This window comes from Protopterus annectens, chromosome 2.part0, assembly GCF_019279795.1.
Source record: "Protopterus annectens isolate FY-2018-M chromosome 2.part0, PAN1.0, whole genome shotgun sequence".
Lineage (NCBI taxonomy): Eukaryota > Metazoa > Chordata > Ceratodontiformes > Protopteridae > Protopterus > Protopterus annectens.
In genome coordinates, this window is record NC_056728.1 from 42,450,647 (window position 1) to 42,478,621 (window position 27,975).

General features: G+C 42.6%; 1 protein-coding gene across 1 annotated transcript in view; it reads right to left on the reverse strand.

The window, feature by feature from the left end:
- Positions 1-5,055: 5,055 nt before the first annotated feature.
- Positions 5,056-27,975, reverse strand: part of COPS8 (COP9 signalosome subunit 8) — a 367,147-nt gene continuing 344,227 nt past the window's right edge. The window contains exons 6-7 of the mRNA XM_044060526.1: positions 6,888-6,950; positions 5,056-6,027 (exon numbers count right to left, since the gene is read on the reverse strand). Coding sequence (XP_043916461.1) covers positions 5,948-6,027; positions 6,888-6,950 — 143 coding nt within the window. The 3' untranslated portion in view covers positions 5,056-5,947. The remainder of the gene's footprint in view (positions 6,028-6,887; positions 6,951-27,975) is intronic.

Consider the following 27,975-nt stretch of genomic DNA (forward strand, 5'->3'; position numbering starts at 1 on the left):
GAACCATGATCTTTTAAAATTCCATCTGTTTTACAAACATTTAGATGACTGATGTCCTCGCAAGTATCTTATGCGGTAACTTACCAGGCTTGAGGGTGCAGAGATGTGCACCTCCTGATTACCTCCAGAGTATGTCAGTTGTGCAACTGTTCAAGAGTGCTGGAAGAGTTTTTCAGAAAAGGGCCTTGAAATCCTTGATTCTGCAGTCTACCTCTGACACGGGGGCGACATCTGTTAAAGGTGTTCCACCCTCTGCCTTGGGGGGGGGGGTTTGTCTCCTTAAGTGTTCTGAGGAAAACTCAGGGACTTGTAGAGAGACAACCTCTTTCCATCCTATTAGTTCCAAGGAGAAAGTCATTTTGGGAGTGGAAAATCAGAGGCCTACAGCAGACAGCATTTCTCTCTCTTGTTCACTTCTGGGGAGTGCTTCTTTGATCTTGGATCCAAACTGGGTGGACCCATTAAAAGGGGCACTTAAAAAAACTTCTTCAAACTCTCTATAAATTGGCAGAGATCCATCCAGGCATGCTGGCATATAGCAAAGCCAATGCTGCAGATTTTTAAGTGCAATCAGCTGTATCTGACAGCAAGCACACACACGCATTATATAGGAATTGGAGAATGGACAGCTTGAATCCATTGTGTTCTGGACAGACATTGGTAAGTAAGGTACCTGAGAGAGACTTGGAGAGCTCCTTGGTCAAATCAATCTAAAATCTCATCAGGTGAGTTAGACAATTCAGTGCATGCATGGCAAACATTGCTGATGCGCATGTTCACTATCCGACCTTGCCCAAGGTCCATGATTCCTGATTAGGGGAATAGACAGTAAAGCTCTCCTCTGAGAACTCCATCTTTGTGGCTGTCGCAACCATGATGGCATCTACGGTTGAATCCTTGCTCAAATGATGCTCAAGTGGCATCGGCTTCACCATGTGTGGCTTCTTCTAAGCCTGCTGAGAGACCAAATAAATGAGCTCATAAGAAGAGACCTTCCAGGAAGTAGATGGGCCAGCCTCAAAAGCCTTGAGGAGCATAGTCTCCTCCAGGGAGGACACATTCGGTAGACCAACCCCCTTTCACTGTCTCATCAGCTGTAGATGTCTCCAAAAGAGAAGTCTTCCAAGGGGGATCTTGGGGAACCTTACCCTCCTTCAAAGTCAGTATCATCAGTGAGGGCCTCATGTGGAGAGTCTAAATGCCTCCTTTTACAAGTCCACTTCCTATGTTCTTACATTCTGAAGCGGTACAAAAACAGATCAAAAGTGGAAGGGGAACTCGCCTGGTGAGTGTCGTTAAGGCGCAAGGAAACTGGCTGCCCATGTAGAACAGAATGATGTAATGAAGGGACTAAAGAATCCAGAAGGAATTGGAATGGAACCAAGTGAGAACAAAAGACCTCCTCCCTAGATTTATAGAAAACCCTTTCACAGGCCTCAAAAACAGAAACCGTCCTGGAGGAAGGACTTCTAGGATCTTAAGTACCCAAAAGTTGAACCTCTCAGGGCAAGGTCTGGCGGGGCTCCAAGGTAGACACCTGCACTGAGCTATCCAACGGATGACTCAGACAGGTGTTGATTCGACCCCAATACCGGACATTGACTCCAACTCCTAAGCCCTGAGATGCTCAAGATCTGATGCCAGAGTTGAGTGGATAAGGGGATAAGGTCAGAGTCAAAGATGACCAGGCTTATCTGCTCTGACAAGGACATCCCACAGGAAACACTTGGATACCTGATCGCTGGATCCAAAGGCCAGACTGAAAAAGGAAAAAAGAAGGTGGAACCATCAGGGCTGAGCCCAACAGCCATGGGGCAGGAGGTTCAAGGAGGACCCAGACCTGGATCTGGGTTCTCAAAAACTTCTGCATCATCCTACCGACGTCTGCTTTGGACAGGCACCTCGAAGACAGAAAGGACCTAAAAGATGATGCCACCAGAGGGGGCTTGGAGGACTAATAAGTCAATATCTCCTGCAAGACAGGAGAACAGAACCCTGAACTGGCTGGCCTTGGAGAAAACCTTGGAGGAGAAGACGACTGGTTCCAAACAGGTTCTAACACAGAGATCATAGCCTATAATATTTGCGTCTTACCAGCCAAAGACCCAGAGGTTTGAGAGATCTCTTTTGATCTTTTTTTTCTGTCTCTCTTTTTCTTTTTGATTTTTTTTTGATGGCTTAGGCTCGTCTCCAGACTTAACAGAAGGGAAAGCAAAGACATAGCAGAAGTGGATGGTTCTCCTGCTGTGGGAGAAAACCCTTCAAGACTAACTTGTTGTGCCTGTCCAAAAAAAACAAAAGCACAAGACTAGCATACCACATTCAAATAGGTTTCTCCCAAACAGTATACACATAGAGAGTGGGGATCCTGAGGTGGGACCTTGTGCCTACAAGCAGTGCACAGCCTGAACAACAAAGTCTTGTCACTCACTGCAGAGGAAAATGGGTATAGACACCAACAGCAAATACACACACAACATTAGTTAGTGAAAAAAAACAGGATTCTAATGGTCGCTAACAGTGCACTATCCTGAAAAGTTCAGTAACTAGAGACAGCTATATAGAGAGAAACTTTTACTTTTATATATGGGTAAAGGAAAGACACAAGAGGTGGGAAACCTTAAGTAGTCAAAAGGAGACAGAACTTATCACAATACTATATAAAAGACTATCTAAAGGTAAAGATACTTACCCCCCAAAAAAAGTGAAGGAAAAAGTGGACTGATCTGAGAAAAAAAATGATTACAATAGCATTCAGCCAAGAGACCACATCCAAATCTAATGAGCTGCAAATGAGATCTGAGGTACTATAGATGGGAGAGATTATGGGTATAGAGGGGAGAAGTCTCAGCCCTGGATCCAAAAAAGTCTAAAAAGTTGACAATGTTGAATCTGCTATAGCCATGAGTAGAGGTATACAGAAAAGACAACACTGTATTATTTTGGATATTTATCCTTCATCTATGAACTGAAAAAATTTAAAGGAGACACAGGACAGTAAAATAATTTCAGTATTATTTCCTTTCTTAAAAAATTACTGCATGTGTCATATTATTTTATTCTATGCGCACACAACATGTCAGGTGAGTTTCCAACAAGGCATTTAAAGTAACATGGCTCCTTTTAATTATTCCAAAGATTAACTGGGTACCATGGGGCTCAGTAGTTAAGATTTCTGCCTCATACCTCTAGAGCTCAATCATGATAACAGGTCATTGCTTGTGCGGAGTTTGGATGATCTCCTCATGATTGAGTGAATTTTTTTCTGGTTACTCAGATCTTAGCTTCCTCCCAAAAACACACCGGTCAAGCGACTACTCTAAAGTGCCTATACATAGTGTAAAATACAGTATTATTTTTACGTCTGTATTTGTTTATCAGGTATCTCACAATCCTATTCACTATTAATCCACTGAATATGCACATTTTATGGTAATTAGGTACCCCTGATTTTAGACAGCTGTCCTTTACTTTCACGTCTGCAGGCTTAAAGGCTTAGTGACTGAAAGAAAGAACTTTTCCAAGACAAACATCTGTGTGAGTGTCAGAACAAAACTAGCGAGATCAGGGGGTAGACAATTCTATTCCAGCACATAGCACTGCATGTGTCAGCAAAACGAGAACCCACCCCTAGCATGTGAGCTAAAGATACAACACTTCCAAACTGTGAACTGCAGAACAGGAATCTCACAAGCCTATTCAACAAGGAAGACTCCCAAAATAACCTCACACAGAGTCCTCATCTGGCTTGTAATCATGAAATTGGGTGTGAGAGTCTAAGGTTATGAGAATATTAAAATGTCAGGATATTATTTCTTCCACAGTATGACCTCATGAATTAGTGCATAGAGCAGCTTCTCATGCTGCTGAGGTTAGCTGTAACGGAAGTGTGAAACATTATTAACCAATGTAATCACGTGACAAATCTTACTTATAATTCCACTGACACAAGATATTTTTTAAAGTTGTTGCTGTCAAAAAAATGCAAACTGCTTGTGACTAGTTTCTTTGTTATAATGTACTCCAACAAAAGAAAAATACTCAAATTTACAATGGAAAAAACAAGGCAGTATACTTTTTTTTTAAAATACTGAGTAAAACAGCTCCAAAAATGATTTTCAACCGTGCATATTTTTGTTTCAACTACTTTAATATTTCAGAACTTCTTCAGCTACAAAATTTTATCAACTGCTAAACAAAACAGTTTCTTTTAAGCAGTATTGCCTCTTGCATTACTGCCTATAAAAACAAAGAGGTATCTGAAAAACTATACAGAACTACTTCAGGTGCAAAAATAAAAACTACCATGGAGAGTGGCAGCTCAGTGAAAACGTGAATATAAGTGACACATTTCTGCCAATAAATATCAAATTCTGCAAACAGGATGCATTTGGGGTAAATGCAGTTAACACATGTAAATCTTTCTTGGCATTTACAGAACTATTTACCAAATTGCAATTTCTTCATTTTAGCTTTCTGAAACTCAAGCAAAATGATCTTCAGATCAAAGTTCACCTTTATACAGCAGAATTATCTAGTGATTTAGCTCCGTGTGTTAAGCTGTTAAAAAGTTTCATCCTTTTAGTCCTGGTCTTGACTTTTTCAATCTCTATTAGCCTACTCTGAAACTGTAAGCATGTCACTCCAGGGTCAACACTAAATAGAGCTGATTGAATTAATTGATTGCCCTACTAGGAGTAATCACAGTACGTAAAACGAAACAAAGCAAAAAAATCAGATGAAAATACTAGTTATGTATTAAGGAAAACAACTGTGTACTCTGTAAGTCAAAAAGATACAAAACCTCCTCTGGGTACATATATGACATTCAGTTTGATGCTTTAATGAGAACATGCTGTAACATTTTTTTAATGTCTCAAAACACATAAAAAGTATTGAAAAATTATTCTCACACAGTAGCAGCCAAGACACTGTTGTTTTCACAAAAACATATTGCTGCTCAGTGTAGAAATGCATCCACCTTTCAAATCCAAAAGCAAAATGTCTATGAAGCAGAAAAGGATGGACTCATATACTTTAATCAGACACCAAATGTCAAGACTCTACATATGCAATTCTCTTTTTATTTAAGTATAGCAGCTACAAAAATCCAGGATTACATTACCAAAAAGAGGTTACACTTCCGTAGAACCACATTTAGCCTGCGTATTAAATCCCACAAAAGTAAACTGCTTTAAAGATAACATACTGAAATCCTTACGCAGCAAAAACGGCTGTGCCATCTACTGTGCTGGTAGTGCAAGGTATTCTCCACCACTATGCTAGAAGCAAATGCTTTACCACTGTTTTACTTATGTGAGATTTTCTACCATCTTCCCAGAAAATTATGTTCTTCTCTAGGTATTACTTAATACAGAAAAAATTGATATTGGATACTATAAAATGCCACAATTACAGTAAAGTTGACGCATTATAAAGTATTACCGGATGCTTTAGTTATACAAGTTCCAATATATGCAAAACTTCACGTTTAGGTACAGTTCATAAAAGCACCTCTTTCTTTAGAAAATAAATGTATTCTTCGGTTAACGGCTGCATGTGTCTCTCTTTATAAAGTCATACATTTGAAACACTTAAGCTTCTGGTAAACTAGTACAATTCTACACACAAGACTTGCTAACATAAAATATTCTGCTGTGGGCAAGCGTGGTGTAAAAGGTTGCTGACCAACAATAAATGCATAGTCTCATTTATGACAACAAGCAAGTGAAAAAACCAAATACAGCTAGTTAAATATACTAAAGTTACTCGTAATTTATCATTAAAAATAATGCTAGATGTACAAGTCCAGAGAAGGATTACACTAAAATGTGGAATTACAGGATATAACTTAAATATATTAATAATATTGTCAATGACTTTAGGTCCAGTTACTGCTAGTGTACAGGAAATCATTGGATATTGTTTTCCTTCCGACAAAGATGCATCAGTTCTCTAGAAAAGCCACGTAGTCAGTTAGTCTGGCTAACTGCTGCTCATTGGGAATCAGTGGAACAGGAGGTGGTTCTGGAAAAATAAAATAAAGAAATAATTCATATCCTTTCCCCGTACATTCATATACGTTAGTTATCTTTTACAAGCTATTCAGCTTACAAGGTAGGGGTGATTAAAGACATCTTCCCGACTGCAGTGTGTTAATCCTACATTCTAAAGATATCTGCAAAATCCTGGCTTCAAAGAATGTAGCTGTTACCACTGGAAGATAATTTACCTACAGACAGCTATTGTAGAGCCTTTCCTTTCTTCCCAACCCAGCCTTAAAATCAGAATACTTGGGTAATGCTTTCTGCTTATCAACAGCCAGTACCAAAACAAACTCTGCACATTACCAGAACACAAAACTAAAATAATTTAGACTTCTACAAAGTTATTTTGTGTTTAGGTTTGCATCCTGCTTATCTGGTTTATTGCATTACACAAACCTGCATTAACTTGGCAAAGACAAGGTGTGCTGCAATTAACTACCATCTTTATCGATATACTCAGGGCAAATCCGGAAGTGATCCGCCCTCAGTAAGTATACATGTGTGAGCATGGGGTAGACAGTGAAGTACATGTACACGGGGGACACAGAGTTCCATTACTGTGTAGGAGTTTCCTTCCAGTGATGCATTAACAAAATTATTCACCATAGTAAACTGTGGAGTAGTTCATGACCTTCCCAAGACGAATGGACAGAGTATAAGCACAAGGGAGGAAATACATGCTCTTCACATGAGCAATACACAGTTTTCTTAAGATAAACACACTGGTACATTTTAATCACTAAAATGACTCATGACTGCTTTTTTTTCCCCCAGTGTGACCAAAAGGAAACACTGCAACAGCAAATAGCTGACTGATCACAAATCAACAGCTCCCCTTACCTGGTTTCCTTGGTATTACCATCTGTGTAGCAGGATCAGCTTGCCAACCTTGTTCTATAGCACCTGTTATAAAAGAAGGAACAAAAATTCCTTTTAAACATTTTAGTTAATGCCTGTCAGTTTGCTATGTACAACGAGCAACTTATTTTAGTCATGATGCTCCAGTCAGAGTTTTGATAAAGCAGTAAACTATAAATGAGGGAAAAATCAGTAGCTGCACACAGCAGAGACTAGTCTCCCTTAAAAGCAATTATGCACTGATTTCTGTACTTTTGTGCGCCAGGAAAACACACAGTTATCATCTTGACACTCCTGTTACTTTTAGTTAAGGTGTTGTTTAACCAGAAAATACAAGCTGTTCATTTTCAAATGTATGCAGGCAAAGGAAGTTAAATAACTTGTTCTGGGCAGCATAAAGTTGTGTGCGTGTCTGTGTGTGTCTGTGTGTGTGTGTGTGTGTGTGTGTGTGTGTGTGTGTGTGTGTGTGTGTGTGTGAAATCAATATGACAATGTCGCCAAGAAAAAGAAAAAAGTTGCTAGAAAAATTAACAAAATAAATCTATACAAAAATATAAAACAGAAAATAATTTTCTATACGAGGCTATAATTTACAAATCCATTTCATACCTGTCAGTTTGTCAACACTCTATCATTCTAATTTTAAAAATGTTCTTGCATTATTTTTATAACCCCCTTTGTCTGCTAGTTATCAGCCAGCCCACAATCTGTCAAGCCCATTAATTTCCTTTAGGGTTAGGTAGTTATCCAGATGACCACCTTTGACGCATCACGGCATAAATCTCCACCTCCTGAAAAAGTGTAGGCTAGCTTGCATGAGGGTTTGCCATGTATTCATCTCCTACAGAAGCATGTATACTGATAATGTCATCCCATAAATCTCTTGCATTCTGAAGCCTAGCAAAACCAGATATATGCTCCTGGCATGCATGCTGTATCTACACCTTGGGTGAGCTGACACCAGCCACTTACCACTCACTCCCTCATTCCACCCTCCCTGATTAGCTTTTCAGTGTAGGGCCACTAAATCAATCTGGGCTACAGTCACAGTCAGGGCTCCATTTATCTCTCTACTTCATGGAGCTTGCTCACTCCAGCTTTAAAGTTAACAATTAAATACTTTTTTGCCAGGTAAAAATACACTTTATTGAAAAATATTTGTCAATGACAACTGATCAAGTCAGAATGCAACAAAAAAGAATAACTACATCCAAAAATGCCTAAACTAACAACCGTACTACAACCATATACAGGAAAAAAACTGTATACAGTAAATCCATGTTCACCACGCTGCCTAAAAATAGTACAGTACAAGAAAAGAAATTCGTAATATTAACGCAAAAGTATTATCACACAGTTAATAATATCCAAGCTTAGCTTTGACTTCCTAGGTTGCTGCAAATGTTATGGTCATTGAGCCTCTTAGGAATAAGAAGTTAACAGGATTTTCTACACTTAACTAACTTGCAGGTTTATACAGATTACAATACTGAGGAAAAAGAGCAAGAGTTATTTTAAATTATTTCTTTAGTAAATTTAATAGATTTTTCATTCCAGTTTAATGCCTACATATATTACCGAACAGTAGGTTTTAATACTGCTATGAAATTAGCTTGCACTACACGCTTAAAATTCTTATGGCCAGCCTGCAAAAGTTTCTGTGGATCAATATCCCAGTATTAATCTATGAAACGATAAGAACAGGAGAAAAAATTAGTACAACATACAAATACAAGCTTTCAGGATCACTGCAAGTAATCAGCAAAACTATGGTGTCAACAATTACTGCTGGATAGGCTTTGTGTGGGTCAGATGTGGAAGTTTCATTCTGGATATTGTATGCACTAGCTGACTTCTGCAGGGATGACATTTAGTTAATTTCTGCAGGTATCTAGAGATGCGAGGCTGCACACATGGGTGGAGACACGGTTTCAAAGAAGGTGCATTTATTTATTTATTTAGTAAGGATCTAGTAAAAGGATAAGTGAGCTGGCCCAAAGACCATTTTCAGTCACTATCTGGGTCACAAGGCGAATACATTAAAAACAGCATTCAACATGATGCATAAATTAGTCTTATTTATTTTATTTTTTGTTTGATAACCCAGTGGGTGGCTGGTACAGGATACTTTCTAGCAACTACTGAGGCCATTTGGCAAAGAAATTAAAGTTACATAATGAACAAACAGAAAAAAGCAATAAGCTTCTTTATATTATTTTGTCGTTATTAACAGAGATCAGAAGCATAGGTGTAAGAGTGTAGAAAGTTATCACTAGAATGAGGAAAATAAATGACATACAGTGCATGCAATACATTATTAATTTCTATATTAACACATTTTATATCAACAGTGAAAAGGTGAAGACATTTATAAAGAACTGCCTATTATGTTACGCTATAGTTCTAAACAAGAAGTTATGTACTCACCATAATGTTCGATGTATGTAGTCCATCTCACCTCACATTCTTACCCGTGGGTTCGGAGACGAATGTCGGCTCCGACTCGGCCATACTTTAGCTCAAAGTCTTTCAATTGGCTGGGCTAAGATGGTATCCCATGCTGCACTGCTCTCTATCCCCAGATCTAGTTTGCTGTGAGCACCAGCACTCACTCTCCATGCATAACACCATCTAAGGAAGGAAGAACAAACCAAGAATGAAGGGAACTCTGAAACCAGGCCTAAACTCCAGATCCTCCAGGACGGGGGAAGGTGGGGGGGGGTAAGTAAGAATGTGAGGCAAGATGGACTACATACATTGAACGTTATGGTGAGTACATAACTTCTTGATGTTATGTAGTCCAATCTCGCCTACATTCTTACCCATGGGACAGCGTCCCCAGCACCTAAATCCTGGGAGGCTCAGTGGAAAATACTCCTGAGCACTGTGGAACCAAAGGAAGACCTGCCTCTAGATACCACAACTCACTTGTAATGAGTAAGAAAGGTGTGAGGAGATGCCCAAGTAGCCGCAGCACAAATATCATCCATAGACAATCTGGCCGGAAAAACTGTAGATGTAGATACAGACCGGGTAGAGTGAGCCTTCACTCGGAAAGTACAGTTGTGTACCTACCATAAATGTAGATGTTCGAGTGTATTCACTGATGCAGTCATTACACTTGGGTTATCCTGCTGGCAGGCTACCCGCAGTCGGCCTGAATTCCAAAGTCCTGGTCCGGCATCGGTTGCTGTCGCCTCTTCCCTGACGTCAGTGTGCCAGGGGTATAAAAGATGCAGCCAACGCCATTTTCTTCAGTTTTTCTTGCCCCAGATGTCAGGTGCCCCCAAAAGGGTAGGCTAAAAAACATTGCTTATAAAAGCATGCACTAAAATAAACAATACCTTCATCTACAAGCAAATACACCACATAGGTTGTATAGAATAGAGAAGTACAGACAATTCCCAGCAAAGAAAGGGGGATGGTGGGTGGGTAACCTGGACTGCAACAGTGAATACACTCGAACATCTACATTTATGGTAGGTACACAACTGTACTAGTTCATCGTGTTTCACTGTTGCAGTCATTACACTTGGGTTGAATCCCAAAGCTGAGGTTGTGCGGCTGGGTCTAAATTTTTTTATTTTTTATTTTTTTATTTTTTTTTTTTTTTTTTATTTTGAGGAGGAAAGGACCCAGTTCCACAGGTTCCTTGGAGAGATGCCGGAGGACCGATGAGAAAGCTGCGGATTATGGGAGAGGAAAAAACCGGAACACGGAGAGGACCCCCCGAGTATCGCAGGGACATGCAACCCACACCACAGAAGGCACCCCAGCCGAGAATCGAACCAGAGAACCTCTTGCTGTGAGGCAACAGCATTAACCGCTGCACCACTGCGCCGCCCTAAATAGAATTAGGAGTGGCTATAAGGCCCCGCAGAACTGCAGTGGCAAAGCCTGCTCTGGACTTAGAGTAAAGAGGCAAGTGGTAGTGCTTAGCAAAAGTGTGCATTGAAGTCCAAGTTGCAGCCTCCAAAATATCCTTGGTTGGTACTCCTCTGAGGACGGCTGCTGAGGTCGCTGCTGCTCTGACAGAATGTGGTCTAATGCCCTTAGGCACTGATTTGCCATGTTGTGAATAGCAGAAACGAATGCAGTGTCCCATCCATTTTGAAACAGTCTGCTTTGAGATAACTTTTCCTTGTGATCCTGCAGCACATGCCACTAAAAGTTGCTCAGTCTTTCGGAAAGCTTTAGTTTTGTCCAAGTAGAAGCGTAGCTGCCTGTGTATGTCCAAAGAATGCAGAAGTCTCTCCCCTTTATTCTGTGGGTTTGGGTAAAAAGTAGGCAAATGAATGGTTTGGTTAAGAGCTACACTGGACACTACCTTAGGCATAAATGTTGGGTTTATCCTTAGAGAAACTCTGTCCGGATGGAAGATAATAAAAGGTTCCACAGCCATTAATGCCTGTAACTCTGAGACTCTTCTTGCTGAAGTTATTGCTAGGAGCAGAGCTGTTTTCCATGATAAGAATTTTATCTTAGCTGTATTGGCTGGCTCAAAAGGAGGCAGTGTGAGTTTTTCCAAGACAAAATTGAGGTCCCATGCAGGTATTGGTGCTCTCCTTTGAGGTCTTATGTTTTTGACCCCCCTGAAGTGCTGCCTAAGCCATGGATGTGAAAAAATAGATGGGTCCGTATTGTAATGAGCTGAAATGGCAGAGATGTGGATCTTAATTAATGAGGACAGGCCTTTGTCCAGCATCTCGGTTAGATATTGTAAAATCTGAGGAATATTTGGAACAAGCGTGTCAAATCCGTGTGCCTGGTTCCAAGTACAGAATCTCTTCCATTTTTCTGCATAAGATTTTCTGGTGCTGGGCCCACTGGCCTCCAAAATAACATCCATAACCGCTTTAGAGAGAGGTGTACACTGAATGGTTACACTATCCGCCATGCAGCTAGATTTAGGGTTCTGAGTTGGCTGTGCAGGATCTGATTGTTTTGTTGGGTCAGTAAATGAGGAATGTGAGGCAATGTCCAGGCTGGGCCTTGAGACAAGCTCCTTAGGATTGGGTACCAATGTTGGCGTGGCCAATCCGGGGCAATCAGAATCATTTGTGGCTTCTCTTGTCTGACCTTTAGGAGTACCTTGGGGAGGAGAGGCAGTGGAAGAAAGGCATATACTGTAAGGTTGTTCCAGCTGAACGACAAAGCATCCACTTTCCATGCTTGTTTGTGATAAGTCCTTGTGCAGAATCTCTGAAGTTGGCAGTTGTGAGGGGAGGCAAAGAGCTCTATGTCTGGGCATTCCCATTTCCTTGTTATGTTGAAGATTTGTGGATCTAGTTTCCACTTGTGAGGATCCATGAGGTTTCTGCTTAGTTTGTCTGCCAGAGCATTTGTTTTTCCTGGCAGGAATTGTGCTTGCAGGTGTACTTGGTAAGTCAATGCTGTGTTCCACAAAATCATGGTTTGTCTGCAGAGGGGGTAGGAATGTGTGCCCCCTGCTTGTTTATGTACCACATGACTGTGGTGTTGTCCGTTTTTATCAGCAGCTGCCCTGGATGAAGTAGGTCCTTGAAGGCTGTCAGGGCATTTTGTACAGCTAGCATCTCTTTTTGATTGATGTGAAGATGCCTTTGGCTTGCGGGCCATGTGCCTGAATACATTTTCCTGCCTTGTGGGTCCCCCAGGCATAATCTGATGCAGCTGCTGTTAGTGTTTGCCTGGCAGTGGGCAAAGTGAATGGCTGTCCTTTGTTGTGGTGACAGGCCTGTGCCCACCATCAAAACTCCTGTTGCAGGCAGGGAATGAGTGAAATTAATGATTCCAGGCTGTGGCAATGTTGAGTCCAAACACTTTTTAGATACCATTGTAGTTTCCTCATATGCAGTCTTGCATATGGAATTAGCGGAATGCAGGATGCCATGTAGCCCAGAGCCTTCAGAATTTTTCTTGCAGATAACTGGGTCTTTATTACCATGCTTTCGAAGTAAGAAGTCAGTTGCCTTTGTCTGGCGTGAGATAAGCCATCTGGGCAGTTGTATTTAAGCTTGCACCCAGGAATAATGTCTCTTGAGAGGGTACTGGTTTTGATTTCTTTTCGTTTACTGTGTACCCTAGGCAACTTAGTAATCTTTTTACAAACGCCAGATGCTTTAGTAGAATGTCTTCGGTCTCTGCTTGAATAAGGCAGTCGTCCAAGAAGGGATATATTTGAATTCCTCTTTGTCTGCAAAATGCAATTACTGGTGCCAGACATTTTGTGAAGACCCTGGGCGCAGTACATAAGCCAAAGGGCAGTGCAGAGAATTGGTAGTGCATTGAGTCAGCTATGAATCTGAGGTATCTTCTGCAAGACTGTCTGATTGGGACATGCAGGTATGCCTCTTTGAGGTCAAAAGTTAGAAGCCAAGCCTTCTTGCCCAGTTTGGGCAGAAGCTGCTGCACAGTTAACATTTTGAATTTCGGAATGTCCAGAAAAGTATTTAGAATAGACAGGTCCAGAATTGGTCTCCATGCTTTGTTCTTTCTTGCTACTAAGAAAAGTCTTGAGTAAAATCCTTGTCCCTGCTCTTGTTGTGGTACTGGCTGAATAGCCCTCATGTCCATGAGAGATGAAACTTATTTTTGTGCCTCTGCCCATTGACTGTGTGGCAGGTTTGGCATACCTTTTGCCTTTGGAAGGGTGTAAAAGTGGAACCTGTAGCCCTAAGAGAATATATTTAAAACCTATTTATCCTGGGTGATCATGTGCCAATTTTGTGAAAAAAGTGCTAGCTTTCCCCCTAAGGGTGCTGCCAAAAGATAAATGCTTGGCATTGGCAGAGGGAAGTCATTGGGACTGTTTCCTAAATGGCTGTGATTGGTCTTCTCCGTTTTTGGAGGTAGAAGCACCCCATTGTTTGGGCCTGTATGAGCCATGGGGCTGTTGTCTGCCTCTAGGGCGTCTGTATCTGCCTCTTTGTGGCCTGTCTGACACGGGAAATGACCAATTCTTAGAAGGCCAGTTCCTGCTAAATCCGGGTGGCTGTACCTGTAAGAAATCCTTTACTGTCTGCATAGATTTAGCTTTATCCTCCATTTTCTTCAACATCTCTTCTGCCTTAACACCAAACAAAGTATCATGCTCTAATGGAGCATCCAATAATTTTACTTTAACATGATCAGGCAGAGTCTGTTCCTTTAACCAAGCATGCCTTCTAATGACAGAACCTGTTACAGCGGCCCTGCAAGAGGCCTCCAGTGAATCATATCCACATTGCAAAGTATGCTTTCCCACTTGTTCAGCTGCATGCAATAAATCCTGCATTTCTTTGTTCTCAGAACATTCAGAATTTGTCAACATTTTCTGTTTTAGCAGAGACATTAAGTATTGCTGATATTTAAGCATATGAAACTAACAATTTAAAGCCCTTACAGCCAAGGTAGCAGAAGTGTTAACTTTTTCTCCCATCTGTCCAGTGCCCTTGAATCTCTATCTGAGGGGACAGGGTTTTTTGCAGTAGCGGCCTTGACCCCCTTGGGACCCTGAGAAATAGTTTCTGGGTCAGCAGCAGGGTTTTTATACAGAAATTTATGAGAATCTGGAACCCTATAGGAATAGCAAGAGGTCTGTGCTGAGGTAGTAAAAGAAAGTCTCTGAGCCTTTTCTTATATTTTGAGTAATCTTGGCTCTCCCAGTGGAAATGCTCCCTCATGGTATGCAGGGTTTCCACAAAGGAATAGATTCTTCAGCATCAGAATCATCATAGGGAGGAATAGAGTATCCCTGTTCTGAAGAGGAGTCAGAGGAAATGGAAACCTGATCAGAGGAATCATATTCAGTGTCTTGCCTAGGCCTCTTATCAGGAGGGGGATGGGAACTGTTGATCAAAGTAATTAGGTCTTCGGCCATTTTGAGCATCTGTTTCTTAGGCATGGAAGTCTGTCCTGGAGAATGCTGTACTTGTTTCTTTGTCTTTAAAACTGTTTTAGTCTTTGTCTTGGATGCTGAAGTTGGCTTGATATAAAGCTGTGTAGGTCTGAAAACACCCTCAGAAGCCGATGCCTGCTCAGCGGCTCAGGACCCATCTGAGGGATTAGTTTCCGAAGGCCTAATACCTTGAGTATCCAGAGGCCTAGCTGTCTCCACGTGGGAGTCGGAGGTGGCCTGCGGCTCTGAGGTAGCGGGAGTCAGGGGCTGCGAAAGCGCCTCACTGAGCACCGGCGACTGGCCTAGAAGAGGCTTTGTCATCAGTTTTGGACCTCGGATGCCTGTCCTTTTCCTTGCGCTTTTTATGAACTCCAGTCATCGGCTGTTCTGACAGCATTATATAGTTAAACCTTCGGCCAAAGTAATGAAAAGCAAAATCGTACCGACGCTTAATAGTGCATTGGTTACATCTAGCACAAAACTGACAATTAGCAACGTCATTGTCAGGGCCTAGACAAGGATTACAGTAAGAATGAAAATCCTTGAGATATTTGCTTCCCACAAGAAATGCAATTGTTAACTTTTTCTGACATTGGTCTGGAGCAAGAAAAAAGTTTCCCCAACGGGGTACTTAGCTTTGTTGAAGACTACGGATCTGAAATTCAATTTCGAAAAATCTCAGGAGTCGGCCGACCGGCACCTGCAAACTGCTTTTGCTTCGGGCACCGCACGGCAAGAAAGACCGAAGAAAATGGCGTTGGCTGCATCTTTTATACCCCTGGTGCACTGATGTCAGGGAAGAGGCGACAGCAACCGCCGCCGGACCAGGACTTTGGAATTCAGGCCGACTGTGGGTAGCCTGCCAGCAGGATAACCCAAGTGTAATGACTGCAACAGTGAAACACGATGGACATCGGTAAATCTCTTCCCCCCGAAGTATAAATGAAAGAAATACAACTGGAAATCTACCTGGACAACGTGACTTTGGAAACAGGAGACCCAATTCTGTTTTCCGAAAATGAAACAACTGATCAGATTTTTTGAGGTCCTTCGTTCTCTGCAAATAAAATCGTAATTGTCTGTGCACATCCAACTGATGAAATTTGAATTCTGCCTTGTTCGAGAACTGAGGAAAAAACACTGGTAATTCAATGGATTGATTAAGGTTACTAACTGATGCTACTTTGGGAAGAAAGAAAGGATTTGGTCTGAGAGAAACCCTGTCCTTATGAAAAATCAAATAAGGTGGTTTAATTGATAAAGCTTGAAACTCCGAAACATGTCTGGCTGACGTGATGGCTACCAAAAAGACAGTCTTCCAAGTTAAGAATTTTAAATCACAAGTAGCTGTAGGCTCAAAGGGGGGGGGTGAAGTAAGGCCCTGTAGAACAAAGTTAAGTCCCAAGGCATAGCAGGTTCAGAGACAGGAGGACGAAGCAACAACGTGCCTTTCAGGAAAGCTTTACAGAATCTATGTGCCACTAGACTAGGTTAATCTGTAACGTGAAAGGTAGAAATCGCCACCAACTGGACTTTAACGGTTGCGGCAGCTGATCCTTAGTTGAAAAGCATAGAAAGGAACTCCAACGAGATTGGAGCTGTGTAAGGGTCAATCTGTATGGCATGTGCCAGATGGAAAATCTCTTCCATTTGCTGTAATAAATCTTCTTGGTTGAAGGCTTATGAGAGGAAGATAGAATATGAACTACCTCCGGTGAAAATGGTGAAGCCTAACTAATGACGGAAGTGGAGTAGCCAAGCTGTCAACTGGAGGGTCCGAAGAGAGGGATGGAGCTGCCCTGACATGCAAGTTATTAAGTCTGGTTGTGGGTGCAGAATCCAAGGAGCGTCCATGAGATAGGGATGGAGAAAGGGGAACTAAATTTGACGAGGCCAGTGTGGAGCAATCAGAATCATTTTGCTTCCCAAGGATTGCGCTTTCTGAATAACCTTTGACAGCAAAGGAACCGGAGGGAAGGCATATAGTAGACCGGAGGGTCAATCGTGGACTAGAGCGTCCCTGGGTGACTCCCCCTGAGGGGGGATAAGGGTGAAGTAGCTGCTGCATTTGGCATTGAGGTGGCTGGCAAAAAGGTCGCAGCAAGGCCGACCCCAACTGCGGAAAATCTGCTCCGCAACTTGAAAGTTCAGGGACCAATCGTGAGGCATCAGAATAGCTCTGCTTAGCCTGTCTGCGATCACATTGGACTTCCCCGGAATGTGCGCTGCTACCAGAAAACGTTGGGAAAACACTGCCCACTGCCACACTTGCATGGCCTCTCTGCAAAGGGGGTACGACTTGGTTCCTCCATGTCTGTTCAGATACCATACCACTGACATACTGTCTGAGTGGATTGCAATAGTCCCAAGAGGAAGAAAGCTCTGAAGTGCTTGCAACGCTAATAGCACTGCTCTCATCTCCAGGACATTGATATGCAGATGCATCTCGTGCTCTTGCCACATGCCTTGGACTGTCCTGCCTAGAAAATGCCCCCCCCCCCCAATCTGGGAGGCATCCGTGGTCACTGTGGCAACCGGAGGCGAAGGAACGAAGGACTTTCCCGCACTGAGGTTGTCGGTGTGAAGCCACCAACTGAGATCCTGTTTGCACTTGTCTGTGAGTAGAACAGGGTGAGAAAGTGGAAGACGTTGAAGAGACCATTGGGCGAAGAGTAGCCACTGAAGGAGCCTCATATCTAACCTTGCCAGGGGAACTAACATAATCATAGCAGCCATCGTCCACAACAATTGAAGGACTAATCCTGCCTTCACTCTTCTCAGAAGGAGCAAGGCGTAAATCTGTTGCTGTAAGACTCTGATTCTTTCCTGTGGTAGAAACACCCGCATAAGGACGGTGTCTAATTCGGCGCCTATAAAGGTGACATGCTGCGAGGGCAACAAGGCAGATTTTTCCCAGTTCAAGGTGATGCCCAACTGCTGACATAGGTTGATAGTAGCGTCTCTGGTCTGAAGTAGCAATAAGGAGCCAGTCATCCAGGTATGGAAACACTTGGAATCCCTGACGTCTCAAGTGAGCAGTCAACACTGCCATGCATTTGGTAAACACCCTGGGAGCTGTGGTGAGACCAAAGGGCAGGGCTCACTGAAAGTGACTGGCTCCCAGCCGGAAGTGTAGGTGACTTCTGGATGCCCTGTCCATCTTTATGCGGTAGTAAGCATCCTTGAGGTCGATGGAGCACATTCACACTTTTTTTTCCCAACAATGGGAGAATAGATTAAAATGTGACCATTCGGAACTTGGACTTTTGCACATGGGTGTTCAATCGGCTGAGATCCAAAATGGGTGTCAGGTCCCTTGTCCTTTTCGGCACCAAAAAGAATCTGGAGTAAGTCCCTAATCCGATTTGGTCTGAGGGGACATGTTGGATGGCTCCTTTTTCTAGCAGCTTTGAAACCTCTGAAGCTGCGAAATCCCTTTGACTGGGTGGAACATCCGGGATTTTCTTGACTGGAGGGGGAGTTGACCAGAAGGGAATGACATATCCTACGGAAATTATTCATAGAACCCATTGGTCCTGGGTGATACCTTGCCAGGCCTCCTGGTATAGTGAGATTCGACCCCCGACTGGCTCCGGAAATGCACAGTCGGGCCTCCCATCAGGAGCGGTGGTAGGGAGAACCACGAAAGGAATCACGGTCTTCCGAGATACGAGGGCCTCCTCTGCCCCTAGGGCGGCATCTACCTAAATAACCACCCCCTCCCCTGCCTCTGGATGGGGGCACACTTTGTGTATCGGGAAAAAAACCTCTGTGATTTCCTGAACCACATCTTTCCACCCCTCTGGGCCTTGGGATAAGGCCTAGAGGGAAGGGAAAAATGGACTCCTATGGCAGACAGAGTTTTTCCCTCTTGCTCGCACCTAGTGAGAGTGTCTTTCACCTTGGTTCCGAAAAAAGAGGAACCATCAAACGGGGCATCGGTGAATGTACACTTGAAGGCCTCCGCGAAATGACAAAGGCGCATGCGGGCATGTCTCCTAAGAGCAACTCCTGAACTTGCTGCCCTACTCGCTCCCTCGGCTGCGTGAGAGATCAGCCTCATGGAAGAGTTCGCAATAGAATTGAGGGCAGACATTTGAACATTGACCTTCTGAGCCACCGCCTCAGAAACGTTACCCGTTAGAGTATCTCCAAGCTCCTTTAGGAGATCTCTCTGGAGCCGTGTAAAGTGAGATAAGTAATTCAGTGACCGCAAAGTAAAGGCTGCTGAAGAAAATGCACACTTCCCGTACTGGTCTATAGTCCTAGACACCTTGTTAGGGTAATGGATGGTGGAAGAAGTCTCAGCAAATTCCTTCTTGGTGGCCACTGCCACCACCATGGCATCCACAGGAACTCCCTTGGATAGAAATTCCTTATCAGGAGGGGCAGACCAAAATTTATTGGGTATCCTGGGGACTGGCTCCACAGAGTCAGGGGTTTTCCACACCCTTCGACAAACCAGATCCAGAAGCTCGTCCAAAGGTGGAGACACCCAGGAGGCGGAGGGCTGAGCACCAAAGGCCTTCAGGAACACAGACTCCTCTTCGGAGGGGGCTTTGGACAGCCAGTCAACTATTTGCTTCAAAATCTCTAGGATGTCAGAGAAAAAAACATCCTCAGAGGATGACTTCGGGGAAACCTCCGATTCCTCGAGGTCGGTGTCTGACGTGAGAGACTCATCTTGGGAATCTATGTGCTTCCTCTTGCATGTTCTCTTTCTGGGTGGCTCCTCAGGCAAAAACTCTGAGAGGCCCTCAGAAATATGGGGACCACTCGTGGGGGTACCCTGAGGCGTTGGGGCTCGGCTGTCAAGAGATAGAGGGCGATCAGAGACCTGCACCGGTGCTGTAGGGGACAGAGTGACCGAACCATATGATGCCGCTGACGACCTGGCCAGCGCGCTCCGCATGGCCTCGAAAGCTGGTCCTCCTGAGTCCGAAGATCGACCAGCCTCCGAAGCCGAGACAGGAGTCAGGCTTCCTCGCGCCAAAGCACCAAGAGGGAGACTAGGAGCAGAGAGATGTCCCGAAGCCTCTCCCTCGGGTCCGACTGAGGAATCCTGAGTCCTGAACCCCGTGGATGGAGCCGACAGGGTCGGAGCTGACGTCGGAACAGATAAGCCAGGAGGGGCTGTCGGAACTGACCTAGGGACATCACACGGAGCCGAGCACTCCGGCTCCGAAAGCTGAGATGCACAGTATCAATGTAGGTAGAGGGACCGGCTCTGGAGCCGACTGGGTCAGAGCCGAAAACAATTTTGCCAGTACTGATGACTGAAGAAGTCTCTGCACCACTCTATCAATGTCCACATCTGATAAGGTCCTGGAGGATTTGGAGGATAGGGAAGGAGATCAAGACCTCCCCTCTGAAGGAGACCTGCGAGGAGGAGATACCGGCCTAATGCTCGGCAACCGGCTCCGAACAGGCTCCAAGAAAATCAGAGCCGAAGCAGGTTCCATAGACACTGACACATCCTGCGGCCCCCTAAGACAAGGGAGCCGAGGATGTCATTGAAGATTTAGCTGTTTTCTCAGATGGCTCCGATGATACTAATGGAGCCGGGGATCGCTTTTTCGCCTTGGAAGATTTAGCTTTTGACGGAGAAGACTTAAAGCTGGAAGCAGTCTCCAAACCCTCCTCGAAGGAGGGTTTCAGAAGTCCCTTCAAAATCAATTTGTTCTTCCTTTCCTGAAGAACACGCGGGCTAAAAGCATGACAAAACCTACACGATTCCTGGAGGTGAATCGCTCCCAGACAGTACACGCAGAGTGTCCATCCATGATGGACATCTTATAACTACACTTGGTGCACTTCTTAAAGCCTGAGGGCTTATGCTCCTTAGTATCTTTATACATAGTTACCACAAACACAGAGTAACTAACTCAACAACTAGACCAACGGTCAATCAGCCACAAGCGCGGGAACAGAACAAACAAACAGTACACCACAAAGACCTCTAACTAAAACGGTCCTAGACATAAGTACAAGGGGGAGAACTAATTCCTCTAATTTAAACGGTCTTAGCCCAAGGGAAAAAAAGTTAGCAAACAAGGTAAGCAAGGGGACAGACTAAGTCCTCAAACTGAAATGGGCCTAGCCCATTGGAAACAGCTAGTGGGATACCTGTCAGGAAAATATGTATTAATGTGTGTATGCTTAATGTTAATTAGAAACCAAATAAGTTAACATGTTTTTCATTCTATTTTATACGCACTGTTTTTATATATAGTTGAGTTTCATGAGACTGAAAAGATGCTTTTTGAAACTGCAGTGTGCTTTCTGAAACTTGCAAGATGCCCTCTGACCTAGTAATTGCTAGCACAGCAATATTCATGTTTATGCCTTTTGGAAATGTACTTGAGAAGCAGGTGGTTATCTGCTAGGTCAGGAGAGAATGAATGAACAATGCTATATCCTGTAAATGTAATGAACTTAAACAATCAGCTCTGTTCGAAGTATGAGAACATGTGCAGCTGCAGAAGTTTAGAGATAGTGTAGACAAAGGATTGTTAGAGAAATTAACTGCTTGCTTTGTGCTTGAATTAGCCATAGTACCTTGAATGGTAACATTGCATGTATCTAACCGGTGGTAGCCAAGGCCACGTTGTTTTCCTTAGGAAGTTTCTCACAAAAATTGATAAATCAGCAGAATTTTATGAAAGCAATTATTAGTAAATTATGATGACAAAACTTGTGATTCACTACGTCAGCTTGGTAGGCAATGTCTTATTAGAAAGTGTATAAAAATGTAAGCATTTCCTGTTTCTATCTAGACAAACTCTGTAATAACACGTTTTTGTCTCCTTGCTGCAAGATTAAAGTGCCTTAACCTGAACCTACCGTGTTTTGATCATTTTTAAAGTATATTTTTCCTTTGACAGTTTGGTCCTTCGGACCGGAAAGTACCTCTCACTCTAGGCCCAGGTCAGAATTGGGCCCGGTGGCATGTACCCATATGGAGAAACGGCCACATCGGCTCTTCTGTTTTGAAAGACCTCCGACTGAATTGTCGTTCGAAAGAGGCCAGCCACTGTTTCTGATCTGGGATTGGAGGATGAGTCAACGTTCCGGTGGATCAACTCACGGAGGGTCAGGTAAGGAGGAATTTACCTTTTTTTGTTTTAGATCAGGGATTTGTTACAGTATTGTTTTGTCAGGGAGATTTGCATGTGCAGATCAGGGACAAAAAGATTGCTGTCTTGTCATAGATCAGGGAAACAGAATAGCTAGACAGTTATTCTAAATAAACTGTGAAAAGGTGTAAAATCGTGGTACCACGTGATAAAAAGGGTTACGTAACAATTTTTAACTTAGTTAAGGCAACATGGGAAATCAGTGCACGAAAAGTTCCCAAGACCCGCCCCTAACCGAACACGCGAAATAAATGCAATTACAGCGTGCCGATAATGTTAAGTATTATACAAAATGGGTTGATAAATACAAATTTGATGGTAATTTAGATAAATCTTCACTTATTAAACTTGTTAGACAACTTAAAGCAAACGCGAAAGGTCAGCTAAAACAGCAACGGCAATTAGGAGTCCCTCAGGCACACAGGTGGCTTGAGGAAGCAAATCGCAGGGAACAAAAGATTAAAAATTCAAAAGCAATGTTCTTAGATAAAGAAGATAATAACTTGGTAATAGCGACAGCCCCTCCTCCGCCTGCTCCGCATCCTTTACCGGAATATGAAGCGAGTGGGCAAGCTGATCCACCTCCGCTACACCCAGCTGTTCCTGCAAAATCAAAACCGTTTGTCAGGGATCCTATAGAGACCAGGTCTCGAACACGTAACTTGAGAGGGGATATTGAATTATATGAAATAAATAGAAATTCACAAGCTATGAGTGAGGAAGAGATATTTCCACTCATAGAAGTACCAAATCCACAGGCAGGACAGGATCCGACTCTTCTAGTATATAGACCGTGGACACCGGAAGACATCCGGAAAGCCACAGGAATTCTCCATTCAAAAGTTAATTTTAGAAAATTCTTAGAAGACTTACAAGGCATGAGGTTAAGTTACCATTTGAATGGAGAAAAAGTAGAAAAAGTAGTTAGACAAATTGTAGGTCCAGATTGGCACATGATCAGTGCCAACTGGAATCCCCGTGACTCAGAGCTTAGACCACTCCCACATAGTAATGCAGAACTGGACAATAGAGTGAAAGGTCTTACGGACCGAATCTCTGAGAAATGGAAGCCTACGGCTGATTGGACTTGCATTAATCAATGCATACAACAAGAAGGTGAAACTGTTGATAGATATTATGCCAGATTATTAGAATGTTTTAATAACCATTGTGGAATGCAGGTACCTGAAGATCAAACACATGATTCCCCATATGAGCAACAGCTAAAGAATGCATTCTTAAAAGGCAGTATTGCGCCCATTAGCAGCTTTATTACAAAGCACATGGTAGATCATCGTACAAGTAGACTGCAGTCATTACTTGAATATGCAAGACATGCCAAAAGGCATTTTAATAGCAAAAAGAAAAAGAAAACTCAAGTATTTGCAGTAGAAGACGGGTCAGAAGTCTTTGTAGTACAAACTGGGAAGAAGGGTAAGAAAAATACCCAGGGAAACAAACAATCTGATAAATGATCAGAAGACTTTGAAGAGAGAAAGAAAAGGGGTGAACGTTTCAAATGCGGAAAAAAGGGACATTTGGCACAGGATTGCAGGCTAAATAAGAAGGTAACCACGGAAGATAAGGAGGGTGAGGAATGACTATATGATAGTCAAGAATCACTGGATAAAAATGAACAGGAAAAGACAAATGCAAATGTGGTAGCAAGGGTAGAGGATGTGACGGAAGGGATAGAGGATGTACATGAATTCATAGATGATGAAGAAAATTAAATTTTAGACTTGGCATTATTGAGCTTAGAGCTCTACTTAGTAGACATAAAACTGGAAGTTACACTTCTGGTAGAGGGGAGGGAAGTCAGATTTCTGTGCGACTCAGGGGCTTCACGGACCCTGATACATCCTTCCAAACTACCAGAAAATTCAGAATCACTAGACTACATATTAGTAAAAGCAGCTAATGGACAGCTGTATCGGGAGCCACTCTCCCACAACATAGCAATAACTGACCCTGTTTCAGGAATGACCCAGAAAAGCAAAATTGTTGTTTTTGCAAAATGCCCAGTGAATCTCTTGGGCAGAGACTTAATGCAGATATTTGGCATAGCCGTAGTTCCAACTATGCAGGGTTTGGAAGCACAGCAACAAATGGATACTTTTGTAGTGCGACCGGAGGGTGAAACATTTTATTGGTACAGCCAGGACTTAGTTACGACTGGTCCAGGGGCAGTAACCGAAGAACTGATGAACGTAGCCATCAGTAAATCCCCCTCCCTTGACACTGACAAACAGCATTTGTTGCATTGTACTCTATATTACTGTAACAGACCAGGACGTGATAAAGAATATGAGCAAGAGTTGTTTAGAAACCATGCTAATAGGTTAGTATTACGAAATATGTACTGGGACACAGAAGGAAACAATGTAGTAAGCTGTTCATTGCCCCAGGAATTCTTAGCACTTTACAAATCTAATCGATTACCACATGCAAGCTTAACTAAAGATAGAAATTTGAAGTGGGCAGACCTAGGAGAAAAAGTCCCAAGGTGGGAAAAACAGACAGAGTTAGAACTCTCTGAACAAGGAGTACAGAAGCAGAAATTGAATTGGATAACACAGACACACCCAGCTGTGCACTCACAGGCAAGTGAGGATAGCTGAGTAGTACTCTTACTAGAGGAAGAGGAAAAAGCGTTACGAGACATACCAGAGACTCTCTGTTCAACAGGGAAATCAGATGTAGGACTTATTCATACATTCGTACAGCAGGAACAGTTATTATTACGCCAAAATCAGCATTTAGAACTCAAAAAAGACAGTATCCCTTAAGAAAGGATGCAGAAATAGGAATCAAACCTATAATAGCAGCCTTACTTAAGGAAGGAGTCTTAATAGAATCTCCTGATTCACCACGTAATGCACCCTTATTTCCTGTTAGGAAAGCAAACGGGGAATGGCGTATGGTCCAAGATTTACAAGCTGTAAATGACGCAGTTATACCCAGGCCACCATCGGTGCCAGATCCACACACTTTATTGAATGATTTGAAACCTCAACAGAAGTATTTTTCTGTGGTAGATATTAGCAATGCATTTTTCCCAATACCGATACACCCAGATAGCCAACATTGGTTTGCATTTACATTTCAGGGGAAATGGTATACATATACGAGACTACCACAGGGATATTGTGAAACTCCAACGATATTCGCACAAGAAATGGCAAGTAACCTGGCGGGATTTATCCCACCGAAAGGTAGTCAGATTTTACTTTATGTAGACGACATTCTGCTGGCAGCCCCCACCCAGCAAGAATGCAGAGAGGATACCATAGCATTATTACAATTTTTAGCTACTCAAGGACACAAGGTAAACAAAAACAAACTGCAACTTTGGAAAAAACAGGTTAAATACCTGGGATATGTAATATCCAAAAAAGACAGAATATTAGATGAAGATAGAAAAACAGCAATATTACAAGCACCTAGACCAAATACCAAGAAGGAAATGATGTCCTTCCTGGGAACTACTAACTTTTGGCGGAGTTCGATACCAAACTATGCTTTGGAATCTGCTCTGCTGACTAATTTGATATTTAAAAAGCCGATGGCAGCACAGGATTTATTACAGTGGACACCAGAAGCAGAATCAGCTTTCTGCAAACTGAAACAACTGATAGCTTCTTCCTTAGTTTTCGGATTACCAAACTATCATAAGCGATTTTTCCAAACTGTAGACTGTAAGCAAGGTTATATGACATCAGTGTTAACACAACAGCATGGGGACAAACAACGCCCCATAGCTTACTATTCATCACAGTTAGACCCAGTGGCACGATCTTTACCCCACTCTGTACAAGCAGTAGTCGCAGCCGCAATGGCAGTGCAGGCTTCAGCCTCATCACATTGAGAGTGCCTCATGCAGTCGCGATTATTTTACTGCAAGAAAAAGTAGCATATCTTTCTCCTGCTAGACATCTTTCCTGTATGACTATACTGCTGAGCCAACCTCATATGACAATTGAACGATGGACAACTTTGAATCCATCAACCTTGCTCCCAACCCCTGCAGATGGCAAACCACACTGCTGCCTGCAAGAGATTGTGCAAAAGACACTACCTAGAAAAGACCTTACAGATGTTCCCTTGGATGATGCCGAGGTGACATACTATGTGGACAGCTCGTGCAAAAGGGGTCTTACAGGACAGAATCTGGTGGGGTATGCAGTAGTTTCTGATACTGAGATTTTAAAAGCAAAGCCTTTACCACACAACTTATCTGCACAGGCAGCAGAATTGATTGCCTTGACAAGGGCATGTACCTTAGCAAAAGGTAAAGTGAATATTTTTACTGACAGTATGCTTTTTCTACTGTATATGTTTTTGCGCAGCAGTGGAAAAAGAGGAATGATAACATCTACTGGTAAACCAATTAACCATGCGCAATTTATTTTAGATCTGTTAGACTCTATTCAGTTACCTCAGAAAGTAGCTATTTGCAAATGTGTAGCTCATACCAAGCAACGGGATAGAATTTCAAAAGGTAATGCGAGGGCTGATACAGCTGCAAAACAAGCAGCTTCAGAAGTTTTTCTTTTGAGTGAAGAATTACAACCATCTGAGATTTTAGATTTAGAAATGTTAAAAACAATGCAGACACTTACTACAAATGTAGAAAAACAAAAGTGGATAAAATGAGGAGCAATCCTTGAGAAGGGACTGTACATCTCCAAAGAAAAAAAACAATCTTACCATCTAACTTGTTTAGATATGCAGCTTTGTTAAGCCATGGGCAGAGCCATGTCTCAACAGGGGGGATGGTACAGTTAGTGAATCGAGTGTTTACGACGTATGGATTTACTAATTACACAAAAAATTTTTGTGCAGCATGCCATGTTTGTAACGAGCATCATGCACAGGGGGCATTGAAACCTAAGCAAGGGAGTTTCCCGATACCACCGTATCCGTTTCATACTATTTGTATGGATTTTATAGAATTGAACAAATGCGAAAATAAGAAGTACTGCCTTGTCATTATAGATATGTTTTCCAAATGGGTGGAAGCTTTTCCAACTAAAAATCCAGATGCAGCTACTGTTGCAAAAGTCCTTGTTAAAGAAATTATTCCTAGATTTGGCATACCGGAAAAGATTTATAGTGACAATGGCACACACTTTGTAAATCAAACTATACAACAACTTAGTCGCTATTTCGGGATATCGTTGAAAAACCATTGTGCATACCACCCCCAATCTGCAGGATTAGTAGAGAGGCATAATGGGGTATTGAAGAATAAACTTAGAAAATTGATTAGTGAGACACAAAAGAACTGGGTGCACTGTTTACCTCTGGCATTGTTGAGCATGAGAACTGTTCCAAATGCAAAAGGGTTGACTCCTTTTGAAGTTCTGTTTGGGAGGGCATATTATACACCTCAATGGAAACCTCTCATGTCTGCAGAGCAGGAGGCTGACAGTTCACTTGCAGGGTATATGAGGCGATTTTTGAATAACAAACTTTTGCAGTTAAATTCTGTTTCAGATAAAGAGCAAACAAAAACATCGGAAGCAGCAGTAGCCCCAGGCACCTGGGTCTGGGTGAAGATAGTGAAGAGAAAAAACTGGAGTTCTCCGAAGTGGGAAGGGCCATACCAGGTACTACTGTCGACACCCACTGCAGTCAAGATCGCGGAGCGAGCATCCTGGATTCATGTGACACACTGTAAACTGGTTAAGAACTTTGAACTGGACAAAAACCTTGTTACTGTTGTACAACGAGAACAAAATGACCAGGTACAGAGCAAACAGAGACACTGAACAACCTCAGAAAACTTGCATGATTATTCTGGTAGCTATACTGATAACATTGTTCTTTTTGTTGTGGCCTTTCCTTTTTCCTGCCACAAAAGTTGAACTGATTAGACGTGATGAACTGAACATAGACTGGCACCAAAACTTTAACACTTATCGGGCAATTACACGTGTGTATGCTGAGACTTTTAATGTTTTGAATACCAACAGCATACGGGGGGATATTAATGACCGCTATCCCTCTAGGGGTCAAAGAGACCTGGGAAAATTTGGTGTATAACACAGTATCTATTAAAGCATATGATAAG